This window comes from Muntiacus reevesi, chromosome 2 (assembly GCF_963930625.1).
Source record: "Muntiacus reevesi chromosome 2, mMunRee1.1, whole genome shotgun sequence".
Lineage (NCBI taxonomy): Eukaryota > Metazoa > Chordata > Mammalia > Artiodactyla > Cervidae > Muntiacus > Muntiacus reevesi.
This window is the reverse complement of record NC_089250.1, coordinates 156,996,439-157,016,037: the sequence shown is the minus strand read 5'-3', so window position 1 is coordinate 157,016,037 and position 19,599 is coordinate 156,996,439. Positions and strand designations below refer to the sequence as shown.

The 19,599-nt window shown below is 40.0% G+C and overlaps 1 protein-coding gene across 1 annotated transcript in view; it reads right to left on the bottom strand.

The window, feature by feature from the left end:
* Nucleotides 1–19,384, bottom strand: part of FHIP2A (FHF complex subunit HOOK interacting protein 2A) — a 36,349-nt gene extending 16,965 nt beyond the window's left edge. The window contains exons 1-5 of the mRNA XM_065923391.1: nucleotides 19,031–19,384; nucleotides 12,877–12,955; nucleotides 6,145–6,314; nucleotides 4,376–4,480; nucleotides 3,793–3,915 (exon numbers count right to left, since the gene is read on the bottom strand). Of these exons, the coding sequence (XP_065779463.1) occupies nucleotides 3,793–3,915; nucleotides 4,376–4,480; nucleotides 6,145–6,314; nucleotides 12,877–12,955; nucleotides 19,031–19,075 (522 nt within the window). The 5' untranslated portion in view covers nucleotides 19,076–19,384. The remainder of the gene's footprint in view (nucleotides 1–3,792; nucleotides 3,916–4,375; nucleotides 4,481–6,144; nucleotides 6,315–12,876; nucleotides 12,956–19,030) is intronic.
* Between the last annotated feature and the right edge of the window lie 215 nt (nucleotides 19,385–19,599).

Below are 19,599 nucleotides of genomic sequence, written 5' to 3'. Positions count from 1 at the left end.
TACTTGACTGCTACCGAAAACAACTGATGTTAGTGAGGAAAACATAAGATTCAGGAAGTTTCAGTTGCTGTTAATTGTTTTCTCATCACTGGCCTACTAAAAATAAATAGCCCTAATGCTGTTTCTTCTAAAATTAGTTTCTAAGATGATTTTTCTAAGGCTTTTCCTATACCTCTGCTCTGTAAATATAACTCAATACCCTGAGGACATTCTTGTTAGTATTTTTGAGGATAAAAACAAAGATTTGCTTGAAATATTGTGACCCCCCCCCAACATGGTACATAGCCAAACACAAAAAGAACCTAAATTGAAGCAAATCATTAGTTTCCAGGCAAAGGTTTCTTGCTTTCCATTTAAACCTAAGAGCAAAAAAATCAAATCACACACACAATTTAGAATTCATCATAAATCAGCTTCTCTGCAGGACCTATCAGAGTGCTTCATCAGAGAAGTGCAGTAAATACTGAATAAAATCAAAGTTCCACTTCCAAAATTACATGATAGATATTATAAATCACTTTTATTGCTATTAAAAGTATAGTTCAGACCAACCTTATTGAGAAATTGAGCTCACAGCACATATATTAGAAGAAAATAATCCTATGGAACTAAATGAATACTCCAAACAACTTCCCAATTTCCTATGAAGTCAACTGCGTATCATAGTTTTTATGAATGTCAAATATTTTATTCCATCTAAAATGTTAATATTGTTGTTGGGAGTAGCATCTCTGATAAGAATGGCAAGAGGAAGAACAATCCTGGGGTCGCGAAGAGTCGGACGTGACTAAGCAACTAACACTTTCACTTTCAGCACTCACTCCCTAAACTAGTGTTTCTCAACTCAGGACTGCTGGCTCATGGTTTTCTGTGGGGCTTGATAGAAACGCAGAATGAAAATGTCTGGAGGTGAAACCAAGGGATCTGCATTTTAAAAAAGCTCTGCAAGCAAGCATGAATTCAAAGCCTTTGACAACTCTAATCTATCTGTCTGGGTCCCTTTTCTTACCACATAGCGTAATTAAACCATGTAAACCACACCACGGACTGTCCTATCTTCACTCCTTTACTTGTGCTCACCCATGCTTATCTAAACATGTCAAGGCTCATTTCAAGGACGACCTCTTCCATGTTCCCTCCTAATGATGAAGGCAGATGTAATCTCTTCATCCTGTGAAGTTTTAGGGGCATTTACTCTGTATCTTTCTTATGATACTCGCCTCACTCTACCTTAGATTACAGTATTTGAACATTAGTCTTCCTTCATCACCAGACCACCAACTCCTTTACAGCAAAGAATGTTACTAACTTATCTACCATCTGCATTTAACTCCTAGCAAATGCATCTACTGGCTGATGTAAATGAAGTGAGAGATTAGATTTCAAGGGATATATGCTTGAGAAATGCAAAGTACTTCTATTACTAGTGAAAGTGAAAGTCGCTCAGTTGTGCCTGACTCTTTGCAACCCTGTGACTACACAGTCCATGGAAATCTCTATGCCAGAATACTGGAGAGTGTAGCCTTTCCCTTCTCCAGGAAATCTTCCCAACCCAGGGATCGAACCCAGGTCTCCCACAATGCAGGTGAATTCTTTACCAGCTGAGCCACAAGGGAAGCTCTATTGCTATCACACTAGTAATAAAGCTGCATGTCTCAAAAGATTCATTCATTCAATAAGTGTTAATTAAGCAGTTATTATGCATTGTGCTAGATACCAGAGACACTATGAGGACCCAAAGATTAATAAAATAGAATCCTTATCCTCAAGGAGCTTACTGACCAGGAAGAGAAAATAAAATGCACATAAATGACTCTAATGCCAGGGAGACTGTAATAACTGACATTAAAAGCATTAAAATTAATATTAAAAGCACACGAATAGTCTAGTCAGTTCAGAAAATAGAGTCCCCTACCACCTCAAGCTTTGAAGAAGTAGGTGTTATAAAAATGCGGGATTACAGCAGACATGACACTAATTCAAAAGGGTGGTGTTATACTGAGGTCTACATGTAAACGTGTCTCTGAAGACAGGCAGGCATACACATGCCTGCAAATTTTCAGTTTCTGATCTATGGCTGTGTACTTCTGAAACAAGTATCAGAGATTCTGAGAAAATCTCCTTAAAGCTTAAGCATGGAAAAAAAATCTATGCATCTAAAGTAATTTAGGTTACCTAAGAAAACTTATGTAAAAACGAACTTTGAGAAGAAAAATCTCACATTGAGCCAAATCAAGATATTTGATATATTTATATCACAAGGCTATTATAGCCATTTTGAAGCAAATTTTCAAAATATATGTCATGAGAAACAGGTATTCATAGTCCTTAACACTAACCTAGAAATTTAAATCCATGCAATTTTGCAGCTTGGTAAGGTAGGTGCTTACCTACCTCCAATAACAGTGCAGAATAATATCCTAACTTACTTACTCAATAAAATGAAATAAAAAATGAAGCCATCTATTAGAACAGCTAAAAGTTTTAAAAACAAAACAACAGCAAAAAACTTGACAATACCCACTCTGACAAGGACATGGAACAATAGCTCTCATACGTTGCCCCTGGGCTGCAGAATGATAAACCCACTTGGAAAGAGTTTTGCAAATATACACTTACTACTGCATGATCCAGAAATCCTACTCTTAGGTATTTCCCCAAGTGAAATGAAAACCTAAGTCCACACAAAAATATCTGTGAATGTTTATGATGGCCTCATTTGTAACTGTCTCAAACTGGCCCATAAATCCCTCAACTGGCAAATGGCTAAATGACTGCAGTACATCCATACAACAGAACACTACTCAGTAGTATAAAATAGTATCTGTCTGTGACCAAACTCACAGAAGACTCTCAAATGCATGGAAGTGAAATAAAGAAAGACCAGACTCAAAAGGCTGACTATATTTTTATGACTTTTTGAAAAAGAGAAAACTTGGGATGAAAACAGACCAGTGATTGCTAGGGGCAGAGGTAGAAACAGGATGACCAGGAAGGGACATGAGGTAAGGTGATGGAGCTGCTGTCTATCTTGATTGTAGTGGTGGTTATAAAACTGTATGTGTCTGTCAAACTCAGAGAGTCAGAGAGACTGAGTTGTCCAGTGTATAACATACCTCAATCTAAAAAAAAAAAAAAAAGATAAAAAAAACCCTTTTTAAAAAAAACTAAAAAACCCCAACATTTTCCCTAATATATTTCTAAATGACTACTGCTAAAAAAGAATAAATGAAAGCAGGAAAAACAGAAGAGTTATTTTCTAATTTAAAACTGGAAATAAAATCCAAATATTAACTGATTTAAGTAAACCACAATTTGGTGACCATGGCTAGGAAAAGATAGTACCAATTAGCAGAGCAATCCCAATGCTACACCAGGGTGGGGAGGTGACTCGTGATGTTTCGCATCTTGCCCAAATCTGCACACGCCACTCTTACCCACACACCACGCTTGAGCAAGCCTGGCTGAAAATATGATAGCTTAAAACTTCCCGTGACTTCCCTCTTCCAGATTTGCCCTTCAACTTGTGCTCCTAAGCTGTAGCTTTGTGTTTGTCCAGCCCCTCTTCTGCTCCCTACATGCGGTTCAGTCACATTCTTCGAGATAGTTTTTCTCAGGAGATTTTGGGTTAAGATAAAACAGTGCTCTTAAATGAAAATAATTCTGGGGAAGTAAAACAGGCTATCTGTTACTCACAAAATGTAATTCCTTCTAATATTATTTAGAGAATTCAATTCTTATGATAATTTTAATATACACATACTTTGAAGGTTGACAAGAAGTAAACTATACCTCCAGGAAAAAATTAACCAAATAGGGATCTTGTTTCAGCTTTGCACACACAATGCAGAGAAACTGAATTTCTTCATTTTCTGTTGGCGTTGCAAGGACTTCACCACACAATCGAATTAACTTCTGTCAAAAAATTTAAAACAAAATTTTAAACTTAGGCTATTTTTTTAAATAAACATCTAAACAGCCATTCATTCACCTTCAGGATATTTTAAATTTTCAAATAATGCAAATACACTGCATTTTTCAGAAAGAACACTATTTGCAATCACCTATATCAAAATAAATCTGCTAGTAATAAGTTTTTCAAATATGTTACTCTAAAAAATTAGTGAGGTTTTAATAAACTTCTTGAGATGTCATGGAAGTAAGTCAATGGTAAAATTAATGTATAATGTATAAAATTTTAAGAAAGAAATATAGAGACATGAAGTGCATTTAATACAATGTCATGCATCAAGAAAGCTCAAGTACCAACGTTTGCTACTTTGCAAGTTATTTTTACCCTTAGAAAAATCATATAAAATTATTTCTATGCGAAAAGCAGTGAACCAAATAGTTTTATGTAAAGGGGACAAACTACCTGCACTGGCCTGTGCACATTAATGTGTGGAAGCAGCGGCTGCCGGATTTTCCCCAAAAGTTTGGTATAGAACACCAAGACTTGTTGCTTCATTCCTGGAGGACACTGGGTACAGGAAAAAAGCAAACAAGAAAAAAAACAGACAATGCAAACTTTTTTACTCGAAAGCTTGAAAAAAATCAGACACAATGTATGTGAATATATTACACCTTCAAAAATCAATGCAATTAGACAGTTAGTGACTTTGTCTAAATAAAATTCGCAATCAAATTATTACTGACTGGTATTCTATAAATAAAATTTATAAGAGTGTGTGAGACCACAGGCTGATGTAATCACAAACAGCATGGTGACAATATGCCATGGTGACTGGAGTTTGGTTCAGGTAATGCCAAGCTGTTAATATTCTAAATGCTAGGGTAAAAGAAAGGCCCTGGCCCAGGCAAAGGCACCATCTTATCACTTACATTTATGGCAGGTAATCAATAATCTTTCATCATATATATGGAGGAGTAAATAAAGTCTAACACATGTGTGTAAATAAAGGAATCCTATGTATAAATGGCTGTGATTTATTCTAACAATGTGATTTTAAATTAGTTGCAAAATTATTTACATTATGATCATTATAGGCAATGAATATTTAATAAATAAATTTTGATAACATGCCAATTGTTTTAAATATTTGCTGAAAGGCAGATAAACCTGACTATTATGCATGCTGTAAATTAAGAGTATGAGTTAGCAAGGTTATATGTTCTAAAATTAACCTGCTTATGTTGACTCAGATTTAAAATAGTCACAAAGTATTTCCAAAACATCACCATAGACACATTATATGGAAGTAGCATAATAGCATAAGCTATAATCTTAAGCACAATAGTATGTGAAGATAGTAAATACCTTATTCACATAAAACACAATATTTATAATCACCAATATCAAAATAAATTTCCCAGTAGTATAATTACTAACATTTGCTCAGAAATTGATTAATATTTGCTCAATATAATGTTGCATAATCTCTCTCTACAAAGGACAGGAAAAATGAGGGAAGAAGGGAATGAATTGGAAGATACTAGTGAGTAGATATTTAGCTAGAAAATATAAACTGAATGAATCTAACCTAAAAATGAATTGGAGAATTACAGACTTAATTAAAAGGAAATCATCTTCAAAACGACTTCATAATTCTATTTGGTGTTTAAACATCTGTTTGAGGCTTTTTTATTTGATTTTCACATATATTACAGAAATTCACAGAACAGACGCACCAAATTTTAGAGCTGGGGGAGGCCCTGTGGTGATCACCTCTTTGTTTTTAAAGAGGAAGACTCACCAAACAGACTTACTTCAATTGGTTCTGCTCATCAGAAGTGTTAATGTCAGAATGATCAGTGACATTTTCTTTCTTTCAGGATTATGAAAAATAATTTTTGTAACCCATTATTCAATGGGATCCTTCTCATTTCCTTTGCTTCTGAGCATTTGCACTTGAGTAGATTTTTATAAATGTTTACACTGTAATTCTAAGCAGCCTAAGTGCCAGTTGTCTAGAGGATTTGGGGGCTTTGCTATCTCTATGGAAAGTCATACTCATACAGGACAAACAATTTTCTTTTTTTTTTCATGTACTGACTTGAATCCTTCCATCCTTAATATACACCTCTACAGTTAAATTTAGTGCTTGGCAGCTTCTTTATCTCTAAGACATGAAAACATATATTACATGTACTTGCCTAAGAACATCATGTGGATTAGGAACTTACATCAGCTTTCCCTAAGGTATATAATGTTTCCAAGATCTTGTGATGAAGTAAATATTCCATACATGGCCCCGTCTCTCCAAATTCCCGTTCATTTTCTTCTTGTACTAAGATAACTAACATCTGTTCCAGATGAGATGGAATATTTGTATCTGTCACCGGGGCTTTATCATCTAAACAATAAAAGATATTCATCAAATATTCAAACATTTTTAAACTGTACATTTGCACCTAAAATACTCTGTATTTCCCTGTTTTTATTCAGAGAAAAGTTTGAATTGTTCACACTTGGGTGAGGTTTATATCTTATTCAAACACAATCTATATTCTGAAAGATATTCTAAAGTTAATACTCATGCATAATAATTCAGAAAAGGAACCATTTATGGGGTATGGAAATGGAAACATGATCAGAAAAAAATACAAATAACATCAGAACTTTTATGTATTTATAATTTTAAAAATGTTATTTCAATTAGCCTGTTCAGAAGATCTAAACTTTCAGTTCAGTTTAGTCACTCAGTTCTGTCCAACTCTGCGCCCCATGGACTGCAGCACGTCAGGCCTCCATTTCCATCACCAATTCCCAGACTTTACTCAAACTCATGTCCATTGAGTCAGTGATGCCATCCAACCATCTCATCCTCTGTGTCCCCTTCTCCTCCCGCCTTCAATCTTTCCCAGTATCAGGGTCTTTTCCAGTAAGTCAGTTCTTTGCATCAGGTGGCCAAAGTACTGGAGTTTCAGCTTCAACATCAGCCCTTCCAATGAACACCCAGGACTGATCTCCTTTAGGATGGACTGGTTGGATCTCTTTGCAGTCCAAGGGACTCTCAAGAATCTTCTCCAACACCACAGTTCAAAAGCATCAATCCTTCAGCACTCAGTTTTCTTTATAGTCCAACTCTCACATCCATACATAACTATTGGAAAAACCATAGCCTTGACTAGAATGACCTTTGTTGGCAAAGTAATGTCTCTGTTTTTAAATATGCTGTCTAGGTGGGTCATAACTTTCCTTCCAAGGAGTAAGAGTCTTGTAATTTCATGACTGCAGTCACCATCTGCAGTGATTTTGGAGCTCCCCCAAAATAAAGTCTGCCACTGTTTCCACTGTTTCTCCATCTATTTGCCATGAAGTGATGGAACCGGATGCCATGATCTTAGTTTTCTGAATGTTGAGCTTTACACCAACTTTTTCACTTTTCCTCTTTCACTTTCATCAAGAAGCTCTTTAGTTCTTCTTTGCTTTCTGCCATAAGGGTTGTTGTCATCTGCATATCTGAGGTTATTGATATTTCTCCCAGAAATCTTGATTCCAGCTTGTGCTTCATCCAGCCCAACGTTTCTCATGATGTACTCTGCATGCAAGTTAAATAAGCAGGGTGACAATATACAGCCTTGACATACTCCTTTTCCTATTTGGAACCAGTCTGTTGTTCCATGTTCGGTTCTAACTGTTGCTTCCTGACCTGCGTACAGGTTTCTCAAGAGGCAGGACTGGTGGTCTGGTATTCCCATCTCTAAGAATTCTCCAGTTTGTTGTGAACCATACAGTCAAAGGCTTTGGCATATTCAATAAAGCAGAAATAGATGTTTTTCTGGAACTCTCTTGCTTTTTTGATGATCTAGTGGATGTTGGCAATTTGATCTCTGGTTCCTCTGCCTTTTCTAAAACCAGCTTGAATATCTGGAAGTTCATGGTTCATGTATTGCTGAAGCCTGGCTTGGAGAATTTTGAGCATTACTTTAGTAACATGTGAGATGAGTGCAACTGTGCAGTAGTTTGAGCATTTTTTGGCATTGCCTTTCTTTGGGATTAGAATGAAAATGAACCTTTTCCAGTCCTGTGGCCACTGCTGTGTTTTCCAAATTTGCTGACATATTGAGTGTAGCACTTTCACAGGATCATCTTTTAGGATTTGAAACAGGTCAACTGGAATTCCATCACCTCCACTAGCTTTGTTTGTAGTGATGCTTCCTAAGGCCCATTTGACTTCACATTCCAGGATGTCTGGCTCTAGGTGAGTGATCACACCATCATGATCATCTGGGTGGTGAAGATCTTTTTTGTATAGTTCTGTGTATTCTTGCCATCTCTAAACTTTAGGTCTCTTTATATAAAAATAGGTTGACCTTCAATGTTAAGTTGAATAAGGTAGCATATGCGGAGAGGACAGGCTTGGTTTTGATCACTACTACATTGCTTTGTGGGCTTCCCACAAAGTGGGAAATAGTGGTAAAGTGGCAATAGTGGTAAGGAACCTGCCTGCCAATGCAGGAGACTTAAGAGACATGGGTTTGATCCCTGGGTCATGAAGAGCCCCTGGAGAAGGGCATGGCAATCCACTCCAATAGTCTTGCCATGGACAGAGGAGCCTGGTGGGCTACAGTCCACAGAGTTGCAAAGAGTCAGACACAACTTAAGTGACTTAGCATGAACATTGCTTTGTAACAATGGGAAGTCAAGACTCAAACTGCCCCCAATTCATCTCCAGATCTGAAAACATGAAGAGCACAAAGAAAAACCCCGTACTGAAAATTTCTGACATCTCATCAGCAGATATCTATTCCCAAAGTAAAAGCTGCTTCTCAGGAAAATTCTTACAAAATACTGATTTTTTTTAAAGTAAAAATTCATGAATACTTTTAACATAGTAAAAACACATGGTTTTACCAACCTAAACTTATTATATAAGGGTTAAATTACTCATATAAATTACTGTTATAAAATGTTTAAATATAAGGTGTGTTAGGGAATGACAAGTTTTTTTTATGTCTCTACTGTTCTTTACTTAGTACTGCTATAGTTTGTACAATACAATCCTGGTATGCTATGTATCTGATAACACAAAGCTTTGTCTGCACACTTACACACGTGTGTATATACATACACACACAGACTAAACCATAATACTAAAGTCTTATGGAGAAAACAAGGGAAAGAGAAAAGTCACTTTTGTTTCCCAGGAGGACATATCAAATTTGATTGAGTATGGGATAGTTATTAAGAGCATGAGACCTGGACTTGGACAACCTGGATTCAAGTCTTGGCTCCGTTGCTTTTAGCTGGTGACCTGGGCAAACTAGTTAAGCCTCAGTACCAACATCTGTAAAATGGAGCTAATCAACATCAGGAAGTGCTACTGTATGATTTCGACGAAATAATGTGTATGAAGCCCAGTGCCTTAGCACACAGTAAGAATTCAAGGAATGTTAACTTATGATGTCTCACTTCATTTTCTTCTAAAATGAGTAGCCTAGGGCTAATAAAAGATGGTGTGTAATTTTTTTTTTGGAAATTTACTTTTTAAAAGTGTTTTTCAGCTGTTTAACTGCAGATTTTATATAAACATTCCAGGAAAGAATGAATATTTAAGCATGGTTTGATTACACATATTTATGGAAAAAACAGTCAAAAAGACCTTTTTTTTTTTTTTGAGAAATAAATGAACTATAAGTTCAACTTGACAGGATTAAAATCCGAGCTCCCCAGAAGATCTACTTTCTGCTGACCACTCTCACCATCCCAAACCATGTTTAGACCCCAGTGCCTTTGCATAAGCTAGTCCATCTGCTGAAATGCCTTTGCCCTCCTTGTCTACCTCAAAACTTACTGCTCATCCTTTCAAGCCCAGGGTCAGACACTGCCTCCTAGTTTTCTCCCTTCTTCCTTCTCTCTCTGTGCCTGACCCACTTTTTTGTTCCATACTTTATTGTAATATATACACTTGCTTTTGCCACAGATTGCAAAAAAAAAAAAAATCATTTAATGCAAGAACTTACAGGCCTTCCTTTAAAGCATTTTCTTAAGACTATGGAGGGGTGGAAAACTCACAAGGGCTAAGAACAGTCATTTTTTGAAAAGATTGCTCCTGTCAAAAAACTTTTCTATAGATCTGCCATCTAAACATTCAAATTAAGGTCAAAATTACACTTTACACTTAAAGGTGCATATATAGATAGTTTGATTATCACTTATTACATAAAAACGAGGAATTTCTTACTTTTAAAGAATTATCTATGACCCCACCAGCTTGCCAAATCAACTATGCTTTTTTTTTTCTTCATGTATTCTTTCAATTAAAAAAATATGTGCTCAATCTGCACATCCACTAGCATTTACCTCTATATTCCTTAAGGGAGCCCACAGGGCTATGGAGCAAGGCTACTACTCTATTTCCTATTTCAGAGGTTGCCAGACTTCAGCTCATGGAACAAACTCAGCCTTGCCATCTGCTTTAACAAAGCTGTACTGGAACAAAGGAATGCTCTTCTTTTAATGTATTGTGGAAGGTTGCTTTTGCACTATAACAACAGAACTGAATATTGCAACAGAGACTGTATAGCCTACAAAGCCTAAGATATTTACCCTCTGACTCTTTACAGAAAAATTTTGCCAAACTTTGACCTAATTTATTCACATTTCCCCATATTTACTCTTCAGCCTATTCACTAAGAAAGACTGAAGCACAAAGAAGATAACTTCCAAAGACGTCCACACCATGTCCACTTCTTTCCTGCGTTGACACCCATGTTTTTCTTTCTGCTTTAATTGTATGGATGAGCTGTCCACAAGCCTACAAAGGCTAAGCCTTCACTAATGCACGAGGATCCCATAACCCACTTGCCAACTTGGGGATAAGGCTCAGAAATTATCTCCTATGACTCTTGTGCCCACCATTCCTTCTCTACTAGCTCATTCTTACTGAAGTACAAATGGCAGTACCTTCCATCTTAAAAAAAGAAAAATTAACCCCTGCCCCCACAAGGCCACTTCTCCCTGTGGCTGTTGATCTGTCTCTCAGCTCTCCTTTCCACTAACACTCCTCAAGACAGCAGTCTTCACATACTATCCAAATATGTTCTCCGTCCATTGTCTCTTACACTTCCTCCAGTCAGGTCTCCTCTCTCTTCCCTGCTATTAAAAGGGCTCTTATCAAGACCACTGATGAGCTCCTCATGGCTGAATCCAATTACCCATTCCTAGTCTTCCTTAGCTTGACATCATTAGCCACTCCGATCCTTCTCTCTGCTTCCAGCTCGAGGACACCATTCTCTCTTGGCAGTCTGGCGCATCACTGGCAAAAGCACAATCTCCTTTGCTTGCTATCACTCTCATTGTTCCAATCGCTGAACCCTGAGTAAGAGGGCTGAGTTCCTGAATACTTCTCTTCTTCCATCTGTCTGTAGCTATCCCTGGGTGATCTCAGCCAGGTTCATGGCTTTAAATCCTACTTACACGTTGATGACTCTCAACGATGTCTAGCTTATGGCTCCACCCTAAATCCCAGATCCCTCTTTCTTACTGTCTGCTTGACAATATCCAGCTGCACATATAATGAGTGTCTCAAACTAAACAAGTCCAAAATGCTCTCACAAACCTGCTCCTCCTATAATCTCCCCATTCTCAATGAGTGCTCCTTCTATTATTCCAACTGCCTAAGCCCCAACACTTGGAGTTATCCTTGATTCTTCTTCTTTCATACCCAATATTCAATCCATCAACAACATTCTTCAAAATATACCCAGAGTACAATCACTTCTCACCATGTCCACCCTGCTCTGAGCCACCGACATAGCTCAGACCATTGCAACAGTCCCCTAACTGTTCTACCAACTTCACCTCTACACACTTGCAATCTAAGTTTCTTGCAGAAGCCAAAGTGATCTCTTTAAAGCTGATTATGTTATACCTCTGCTCAAAACCCTTTAAAGGCTCCCCATCTTAGAGTAAAAGCCAAAGCCCTCGCAACAGCTTAGAAGGCCTTGGGTGAACCTGCACCCTCCCCTGTTGACGTCGTCTCCTCCCGTTTCTCTCCTTGTTCACTTCGCTCCAGCCACACTTCCTGTGGTTCCCGGTGCACGCCAAGCGCTACACCCTGCAGCCTCAGGGTTTGTGCACTCTGTGCTCTCCTGGACCTCTTCCCTTGGATACCTCCAGGCTTGCTCCCTCCTTCCTTCGGATTCGGCTCAGAAGTCCCCTGGGGTAATGAGGATTTCTCTAATCTTAAAGAGCCGGCTGTCTCGGATGGCTCTGTCCCCACTCCCCAGACACTTCCATCCCTTTCAGCCTGCTTCATTTTCTCCTCAGCACTCATCGTCTGACACAGTATGTGTACCTGTCTATTGTTTGCTTCCTCCTAATCAGTATTCCCTGGAGAAGGGACTGGCAACCCACTGCAGTGTTCCTGTCTGGAGAATCCCATGGACAGAGGAGCCTGGCAAGCTACAGACCGTGGTGTCGCAAGAGTCGGACATGACAGAGTGATTAATACAATCAATATATCTGGGCTTCCCGAGTGGCTCCCTGGTAAAGAATCGGCCTGTCAATGCAGGAGACGCAGGGTTCCATCCATGGGTCATGAAGATCCCCTGGAGAAGGAAATGGCAACCCACTCCAGTATTCTTGCCTGGAAAATTCATGGACAGTGGAGCCTGGCAGGCTATAGTCCATGGAGTTGCAAAGAGTCAAGCACAGTTTAGCAACTAAACAACAACCATCAATATACAAGCTCTGTTAGGACAGATATATTTGTCTATCTGAGTGGCATACCGCCCAGTGCCCAGAATAACACTTACACATAGTAGGTGTTCAACAGATATATTTTTGAATGAGAGGAATTAAAATTAATTGCTGATAAGTTTCATGCAAAATAACTTTGAAGAGTAGTTTGTATGTATTTTAATATTTCATAGATTTTCTGTTTAATTAATATCAGCATGGTTTCTTACCTGACGTCTCTATATAGTAATGGGTAATTGCCTTCCAGTGGTAAACAAAATCTTCTTGTAAAGGAAGAGAAGGTGCAAGCTACACAAACACAAACAGAAAGCCACAACAATTAAGAAAACGGCATTAAAAGTTTCTTATTAAGTATAACTGTATTTTTCTACTAACAACGCAAAGCAGCATATCAATAAGGAATGAGCTTTAATCTGATTCTGTATGTCAAATATCAAGGAGAAACAAACACAATGTCAAATCCAAGAAAGTAAAATGATTTATTAAGAAAGAGGAAAAACACATTTATCAGTGTTATTAGTAATTATAGTATTGGGTTTTTTCCTCCTTCCCTGAAAGTAGTAACTATATATGACTTCAAAAGTAACAGAGTTAAATAAAAACACACAACATTCTATTACTAAAGTATCAGTAAAATGAAATTATTGATAACCAGGGATCTTTGTACCTAGGACTTTGAAATGCAAAACAGTAAAAAGCTGCTATGTAACTAGTTACACATCACCACTACTAAAACATATACCAAAGTCAACCCTGTAATCAGATTAAAATTTTTCTCTATTTTCAATGACATACAGAAGTAAATCTTTTCTTTTTAAGCCTAGATTAGGCAGTGCATATTTTTAGCAAAATGACCACATGAACAAGACACTACCAATTTAAATTCCACAAAGTCAAAAATGTCTCACAGTTGATTTTGAAATTTACTTCAGAAGTTTTAAGGCCAAAATTATATCCCTTCAACCATCTCATTGCAAACTTACAAGTATTTTAAATGGGTATTAAATGGATAGAAAAAGATTTGGATGTACCTTTACAATATTTTATTTTCTTTAAAATGAATGACAGAGAGAGAATGCTCTCCCAGTCCTAGCATTGTCAATAAATTTTCATCAGAAAGTACAGCTGACCCAGTTTTCGTTAATAGCAAATAGGTTTCCATTTTGGGAACCTCAACCATGGCAGTGTAATCTTCCATTTTCAGATTCATCTAAACAGATGACCTAAGAGGTCATGTTACTTCTGAACTTCAACTTGTTCCATTTTGATTGATTCTCCCATAAAGACCTCAAAGTTCAAAACCTTTCAAAACAATTTCCAAACTACTGAGTAAATTATAAACATTGGTCAAGATATCCTAAGTATTTCAATCCAGAAGATGAAATGTAATCAGGAAACAAATGGACCTGAAAATTTTTCTGCAATCATCAACATCTTCTGCCAGCTTTTTCATACGTGCCTATTCACACCACTCTGAATAGTACTGCATTAAGAGAATGTTAAATAGTCATCTCATTTCCAAATAGAAGGCTATGAAAGAATTTTAAAGACTTTAAGATCCTTAACAATGGAGTTAAAAATCTTTGGGGTTACTATACTTCAGGAACATGGAAAGAGAAAACTCGTGGGAGACTGAGAAAAAAATCAGAGAAAGAAGAAAGAAAGAATTAATTTGGGAAAATAATCTTCCTGAAACTTTTAGATTAAAAAGTCAGTTTTAATCAGCTACTTATTTGTAGAATCTTCCTCAAAATACATAGAATTTCTCTTGTGTTATAGACCTTTTAACACACTAGCTTTATGCAGTATTAAGTGTTATTAATCAATTAATTCTGTATTAACAGTTGGGACAAACCCAAGTGAAATTTGGTGTTTCAAAAAAAATGTACTGAGTTTCTGAAGTGTAAATATTATGCTTTGTTTAGTTTTTCCAAGGGAATTTCCAGGGTCTATCACTTTCCTGGAGAAGTCTGGCCAGATTTCCTGCCAAGGGCACAGTCCTTTCCGCACAGGCTTGCAGCCCCGTCTCCCTGGCTGCCGGCTCCCTCTCCCCCAGCCCTGAGCCCGTGTCGGTGACTGTTGAGTTAGCCATCTCCTCCACTAGACTGTGAACTCAGCGAGTTCCCCCAGTTTCCAAGTCAGGGATGGCACATAGTAAGCGCCGAGTAACGCTGACTGAGTGAACACGGGGCAGCTGCTGCCATTTATGAGTAGTTATGTGCCAGGGCTTCCCTGGGGGGCTCAGAGGGTAAAGCGCCTGCCTGCAATTCGGGAGACCCGAGTTCGATCCCTGGGGCGGGAAGATCCCCTGGAGAAGGGTATGGCAACCCACTCCAGTACTCTTGCCTGGAAAATTCCATGGACCTAGGAGCCTGGTAGGCTACAGTCCACGGGGTTGCAAAGAGTCAGACACGACTGAGCGACTTCACTTTTCTTTCACTTTTATGTGCCAGGCACGGTGCCAAAGCTTACACTCACATGTGGTCTTAAATTCTCACAATAAATTCCGACTTTTCCCAAACAAACTCTTGTCAAGACTTAGAGCCATTCACTGACCTGCAATACTGGTAATTAAAAACCTGGAGGTGTTTCCCCAAAATACCTACCACACAAAAGGACCTACCTAACTGATAACTCAGATGAGAACGAGGGTTCTCAGAGGCATGCCTGCAGCCTCACAGGTATCATCAACATTCCATGCCCAGCTCTTTTAAACTGCTTCTTCCTCCAGGCAGTTTTCTGACGCCCCCCTCTCCTATCTCCTCTGCCTCAGTAAGGCCGGCTCAAGTCTCTCTTCCTCCAGGGAGCCTTCCAATCCTAAGTGCTTGCTCCCCTCCTCCTACAGAACTCATTAACAGAACAATTATCCAAATAATAACAATAATGTTTAACATTTATTAAGCACTTACTATGTGCCAGGCACTGCATTAAGTACTTGTCATTCTAGTTTTCATAATTCTATCAAATAGGTCTAATTACTTCCATTTTACTATGAGGGAAGCCAGCTGTGCTGCAGCCCACGGGATCACAAAGAGTAGGACAGGACTCGCTGAACAACAAAAATGAGGAACTGAAACATACAAAGACTAAGTGAGTTGTCCAGTGAAGAAGCAGGGGGCAGAGGCAAGCCTAGGCAAGCTCTGTCTGGCTCTAGGGGCCAGGTCACAAGCTTGTGCATGGCTGTGCATCTGTTTTGCGTATCAATGCAGCCTCACCGTGAACTCACACTATGCTTTCTTGATGAGCTCCTAAAATGTATGCCGCATGACTAAAGGATGATAGTTAAAGAGCACCTGTCGGAAAAGAATACGCTTAAGAAAACACTACCTACGTTTCATTTGACATTTTAATTCCTACTGCAGAGTAGATTTTTAAGGAATTGCTAGTCTCAACAATCATCATTAAATCTTAACTATAATTTTACAAGAAAATAATAATGCATCCAAATTCTGAAAGATGACTTACCTTGAATTAACTAATTAAGACATAAAACATTCTTTCCTGACACTGCCCTTTTATCCTCCTGGAATAAATCTGCCTTCAAGGATGGAACTGACTGGAATTACAGGATATCAGTCCCTGGCAGACTACCTCACACAGACTAAGGCCCTCAACAAATACTGAGTTGTACTAATGGAAGGTGTTTTATTTATCCTTTGGAGAAGCTGGGCTAAAATGATCCACCTCAGAACTAACTACATGAGAGGCCTGATTTCAGACTTGTGGCAACTAACTAATTTCCTGACTCTTACTAGCCAGTCATTTCTATACAGAAGGAAAATTGTCATTTCTGAAAAAGGAGGCAAGAGTTACATTACAGTTTTTGTTTTTGCTCAAGGTGTGAATTTCTCTCCTAAACTCAAAATGTGGCCTACCAGATTAATAACACATCTTCAAGTACTGATCTTTGAAAATATCTTAGTTATTTCATCCTTTTAAGTAGTTAACAGGAAGTGAGAAGAAACCATTAATTAAACAATAAGGAAAACTCTACACCTAAACCGTATTTAAATGAATATGTATCTGGTTGACCCTAAAAAACACATTTGAAGGTGGATCCAATTGAATCAAAAAACCTAGGAAATAATAATACCAAAATGGTTGAGAAAACATTATAGAGATTCATACAATGACACAACTGAAAAAACGTCAAGTCAGCATCTGTCTACAGGATTATCTCCCTTCTCTGTGGAACCCTGATAATCATAATTGCAATTACTATATCAGAAAATGCTAATTGGGCATGCAAATTAAAAGTAGGATAGAGAAAAGCTAATGAAATGAACTGAGGAATGGTAAGATTAGGCCATAGAAAAAAAGTCAAGCAAATAAAGAAACAGAACTGAATAAATGGAAACCAATCTTGGGCTAGGGAAAAAAAAGATATTCTTCAAATAACACAAAGATGGCTTATTCAGCATTACATATGGTTTCATTTCCAAGAGAATGGGAAAAGGGAAAAGGAAAAAAAAAGTACACCAAAAAATTTTCATCACATTTAACTGCCTATCAAGGTAAACTGGTAAGTATCATAATTGAAAACATTAATGCTAAGTAAATAAAAAAAACATTACTTTTCTAAATGCAGTGTATTAACTCGCAGGGGCAGGTGAATATAATCCACTCTTTTTCTCACTAACCTCAGCAAAGCAGACAACCTGGATATTACAGAGGCAGAGTCAGACAATTTACATGGATAATTTGGGAGATGGTAACATACACAATTATAAGAAGATAATGCAGACAGAAAACACAGGCCTTAGGACAAAAATGAGTCTTCACTGGGAGAGCACTGAAAGCCATCTTTCTTTTTCTAAGTACTTATTTCTGTAAATATCAACCTGAATTAGTATAGAATATAAATGATATAATAAATTCTTATTCCAAATTATCTCAGTATGAAGCTGTATTCAGTGTCAAAAAAGTAAATGACTCTTGATATTTTTAGTTAAGGAATAATATAAAATGTAAATATCACTGTTTTTTATATATTTTAATTTAATTCTAAAAGTAAGGTGCTCTAGCTGGTGTATAAGCAAGAAAGAAAAATTAAAAGTTGCCTGAAAGCCTAAGACTGTCATCTCCCTCAAGAGTAATACTGCTCTTCATTCATGAAAAACCCTGTCTTGCCTGATTTGATACATTCCTTTTCTCAAGAACCTGTAGCAGATCTAAAACGACTCTTAAACATTTCCCACACAGCACTTAAGAACTGTACAAAAGTTTTCCAGTACTGAGTTTTAAAAATCCATTTTATTTTTATCTGGCCATAAAAACTGTTCTATTGCAATTGTGTCTTTTCCGCCCTTAAAGTTATGTAGCTCTGAATGTGCTATGTCACCCAAAAACTGAACACAGAAAAAGAACGACATTTTTAAAACTAGCCAAGTAGCACGTCTAGCAAAACTGCACTTGCTATGAACTTGATAGGGTGCCTTTTTCGATTTGGGCAATTCTGCCAGCCTAAAGTAAAACAACCGAGGTAAAGCAACGCGACCCCTTATCACTGAATCAGCAGGAAGACATGTTCTTAGGAGTTACTTCTCTTTTGGTACAGTTAGATTTGAGTGCTGTCTCCCTATGCTGGTGTCTGAAATCCTCAAAGCGGGGTGCAGTTGCAGGAAAGACGAAGAGCGTCCAGGAAAGGAAGAGAAGAAAGGAAACAGATGGTCCTGGTGCTGAGTGAGGGCTTGGAAACTGTCTAAAGCACACTCGATCAGACCTTCCAAAAGCATTTCACACCGATCAAGATGCAGCTGAGTTCGGTCGCCGGGCCTGCACGAGCAAAAGCTAGATAGATTACGAAACCGGGTCGGGTGGGCTGCCTCCCTGCCAGAGCCGCGCCCCCCGGCCAGAGCACCCCGTCCTGCCCCCCCCCCCACCCCAAACAAAACAAAACGAACCCAAATAGCGTTAGGCCGTTTCTTTTGTCTCGGGCAACGCCGACTACTTTTTTGCGGAGAAGGTTAACGGTCAGGGAGTCCGGGGGAGCGCCCCAAGACCCTGCCAGGTGCTCCCCGACTCCCCTGGCCCCATCAGAGGACTCGGACGACCCCCAATCCGGGCCGAGAGGGCTCGGTCCGCCCGGGGACTCCCGCTTGCCCTCTTAGAGCGAGGGAAAGGGCTCCACGCCGGCTCAGAGCAGGAAGGAGAGCAGGGGGTCCGCTCAGAGCCAGGCCTGCGGCCCCCGGCGCCCCGACGACCGCGCCGCGCCCGCCGCGGGCCTGGCCCCTCCGCGGGGCCGGGGACGCCGAGGGCCGCCGGGCCGAGGCCGCCAGTCTCTCTCTGCCCGGGGCCGGCGGCGGGGAGCGTAGGCCGCCGCCATCCCCGGCCTGTCGTGCGCCCGCAGCCCCGCGGCCTTACCGCCTCCACGGCGTGCTGCAGAATGGAGGTGAACTTGGAGAACATCCTGTCCCGGGACTGCAGCAGCCTCTCCCGGGACGACCTGGAGAGCTCCTCGATCCGCCGCCGCCGCCCCTGCTGCGGCTGCCGGGGCCGCTCCAGAGTGAAGGCCGGTGCGGGGCGGGGAGGACGAGCAGAGGGCCGAGGCGGGCCCGGCCCGGCCGCTTCAGGTGTGCGCGGGCGGCGCGGCGGCTCCGGCGGGCGCGGCGACGTGGCGGGCGACGAGGAGGGCGTTCCGCGCGGACTCTGGGCCCCGCGACGCTCCGGCGGCGGTGGCTCCGGCTCCGGCTCCGGCTCGGACACGGTGGCAGCTCGGCTCGGGTTCCTTCCGCCCGCTCTGCCCGCCGCAGCCTGCAGGGGGCGCCGCCGCGGCCCGGGGAGGCCCCCGCCAGGCCAGGCCGACCCTGCGGCTGGGCGGCCGGACGCCGCGGGGGCGGGAGAAGCACCCAGAGGCCCCGGCCCGCCTGGGGCCCGGAGTCCGGCCTGGGCGCCGCCGCCACCGTCTCCCGCCGGCACACTGTCATGCTTAC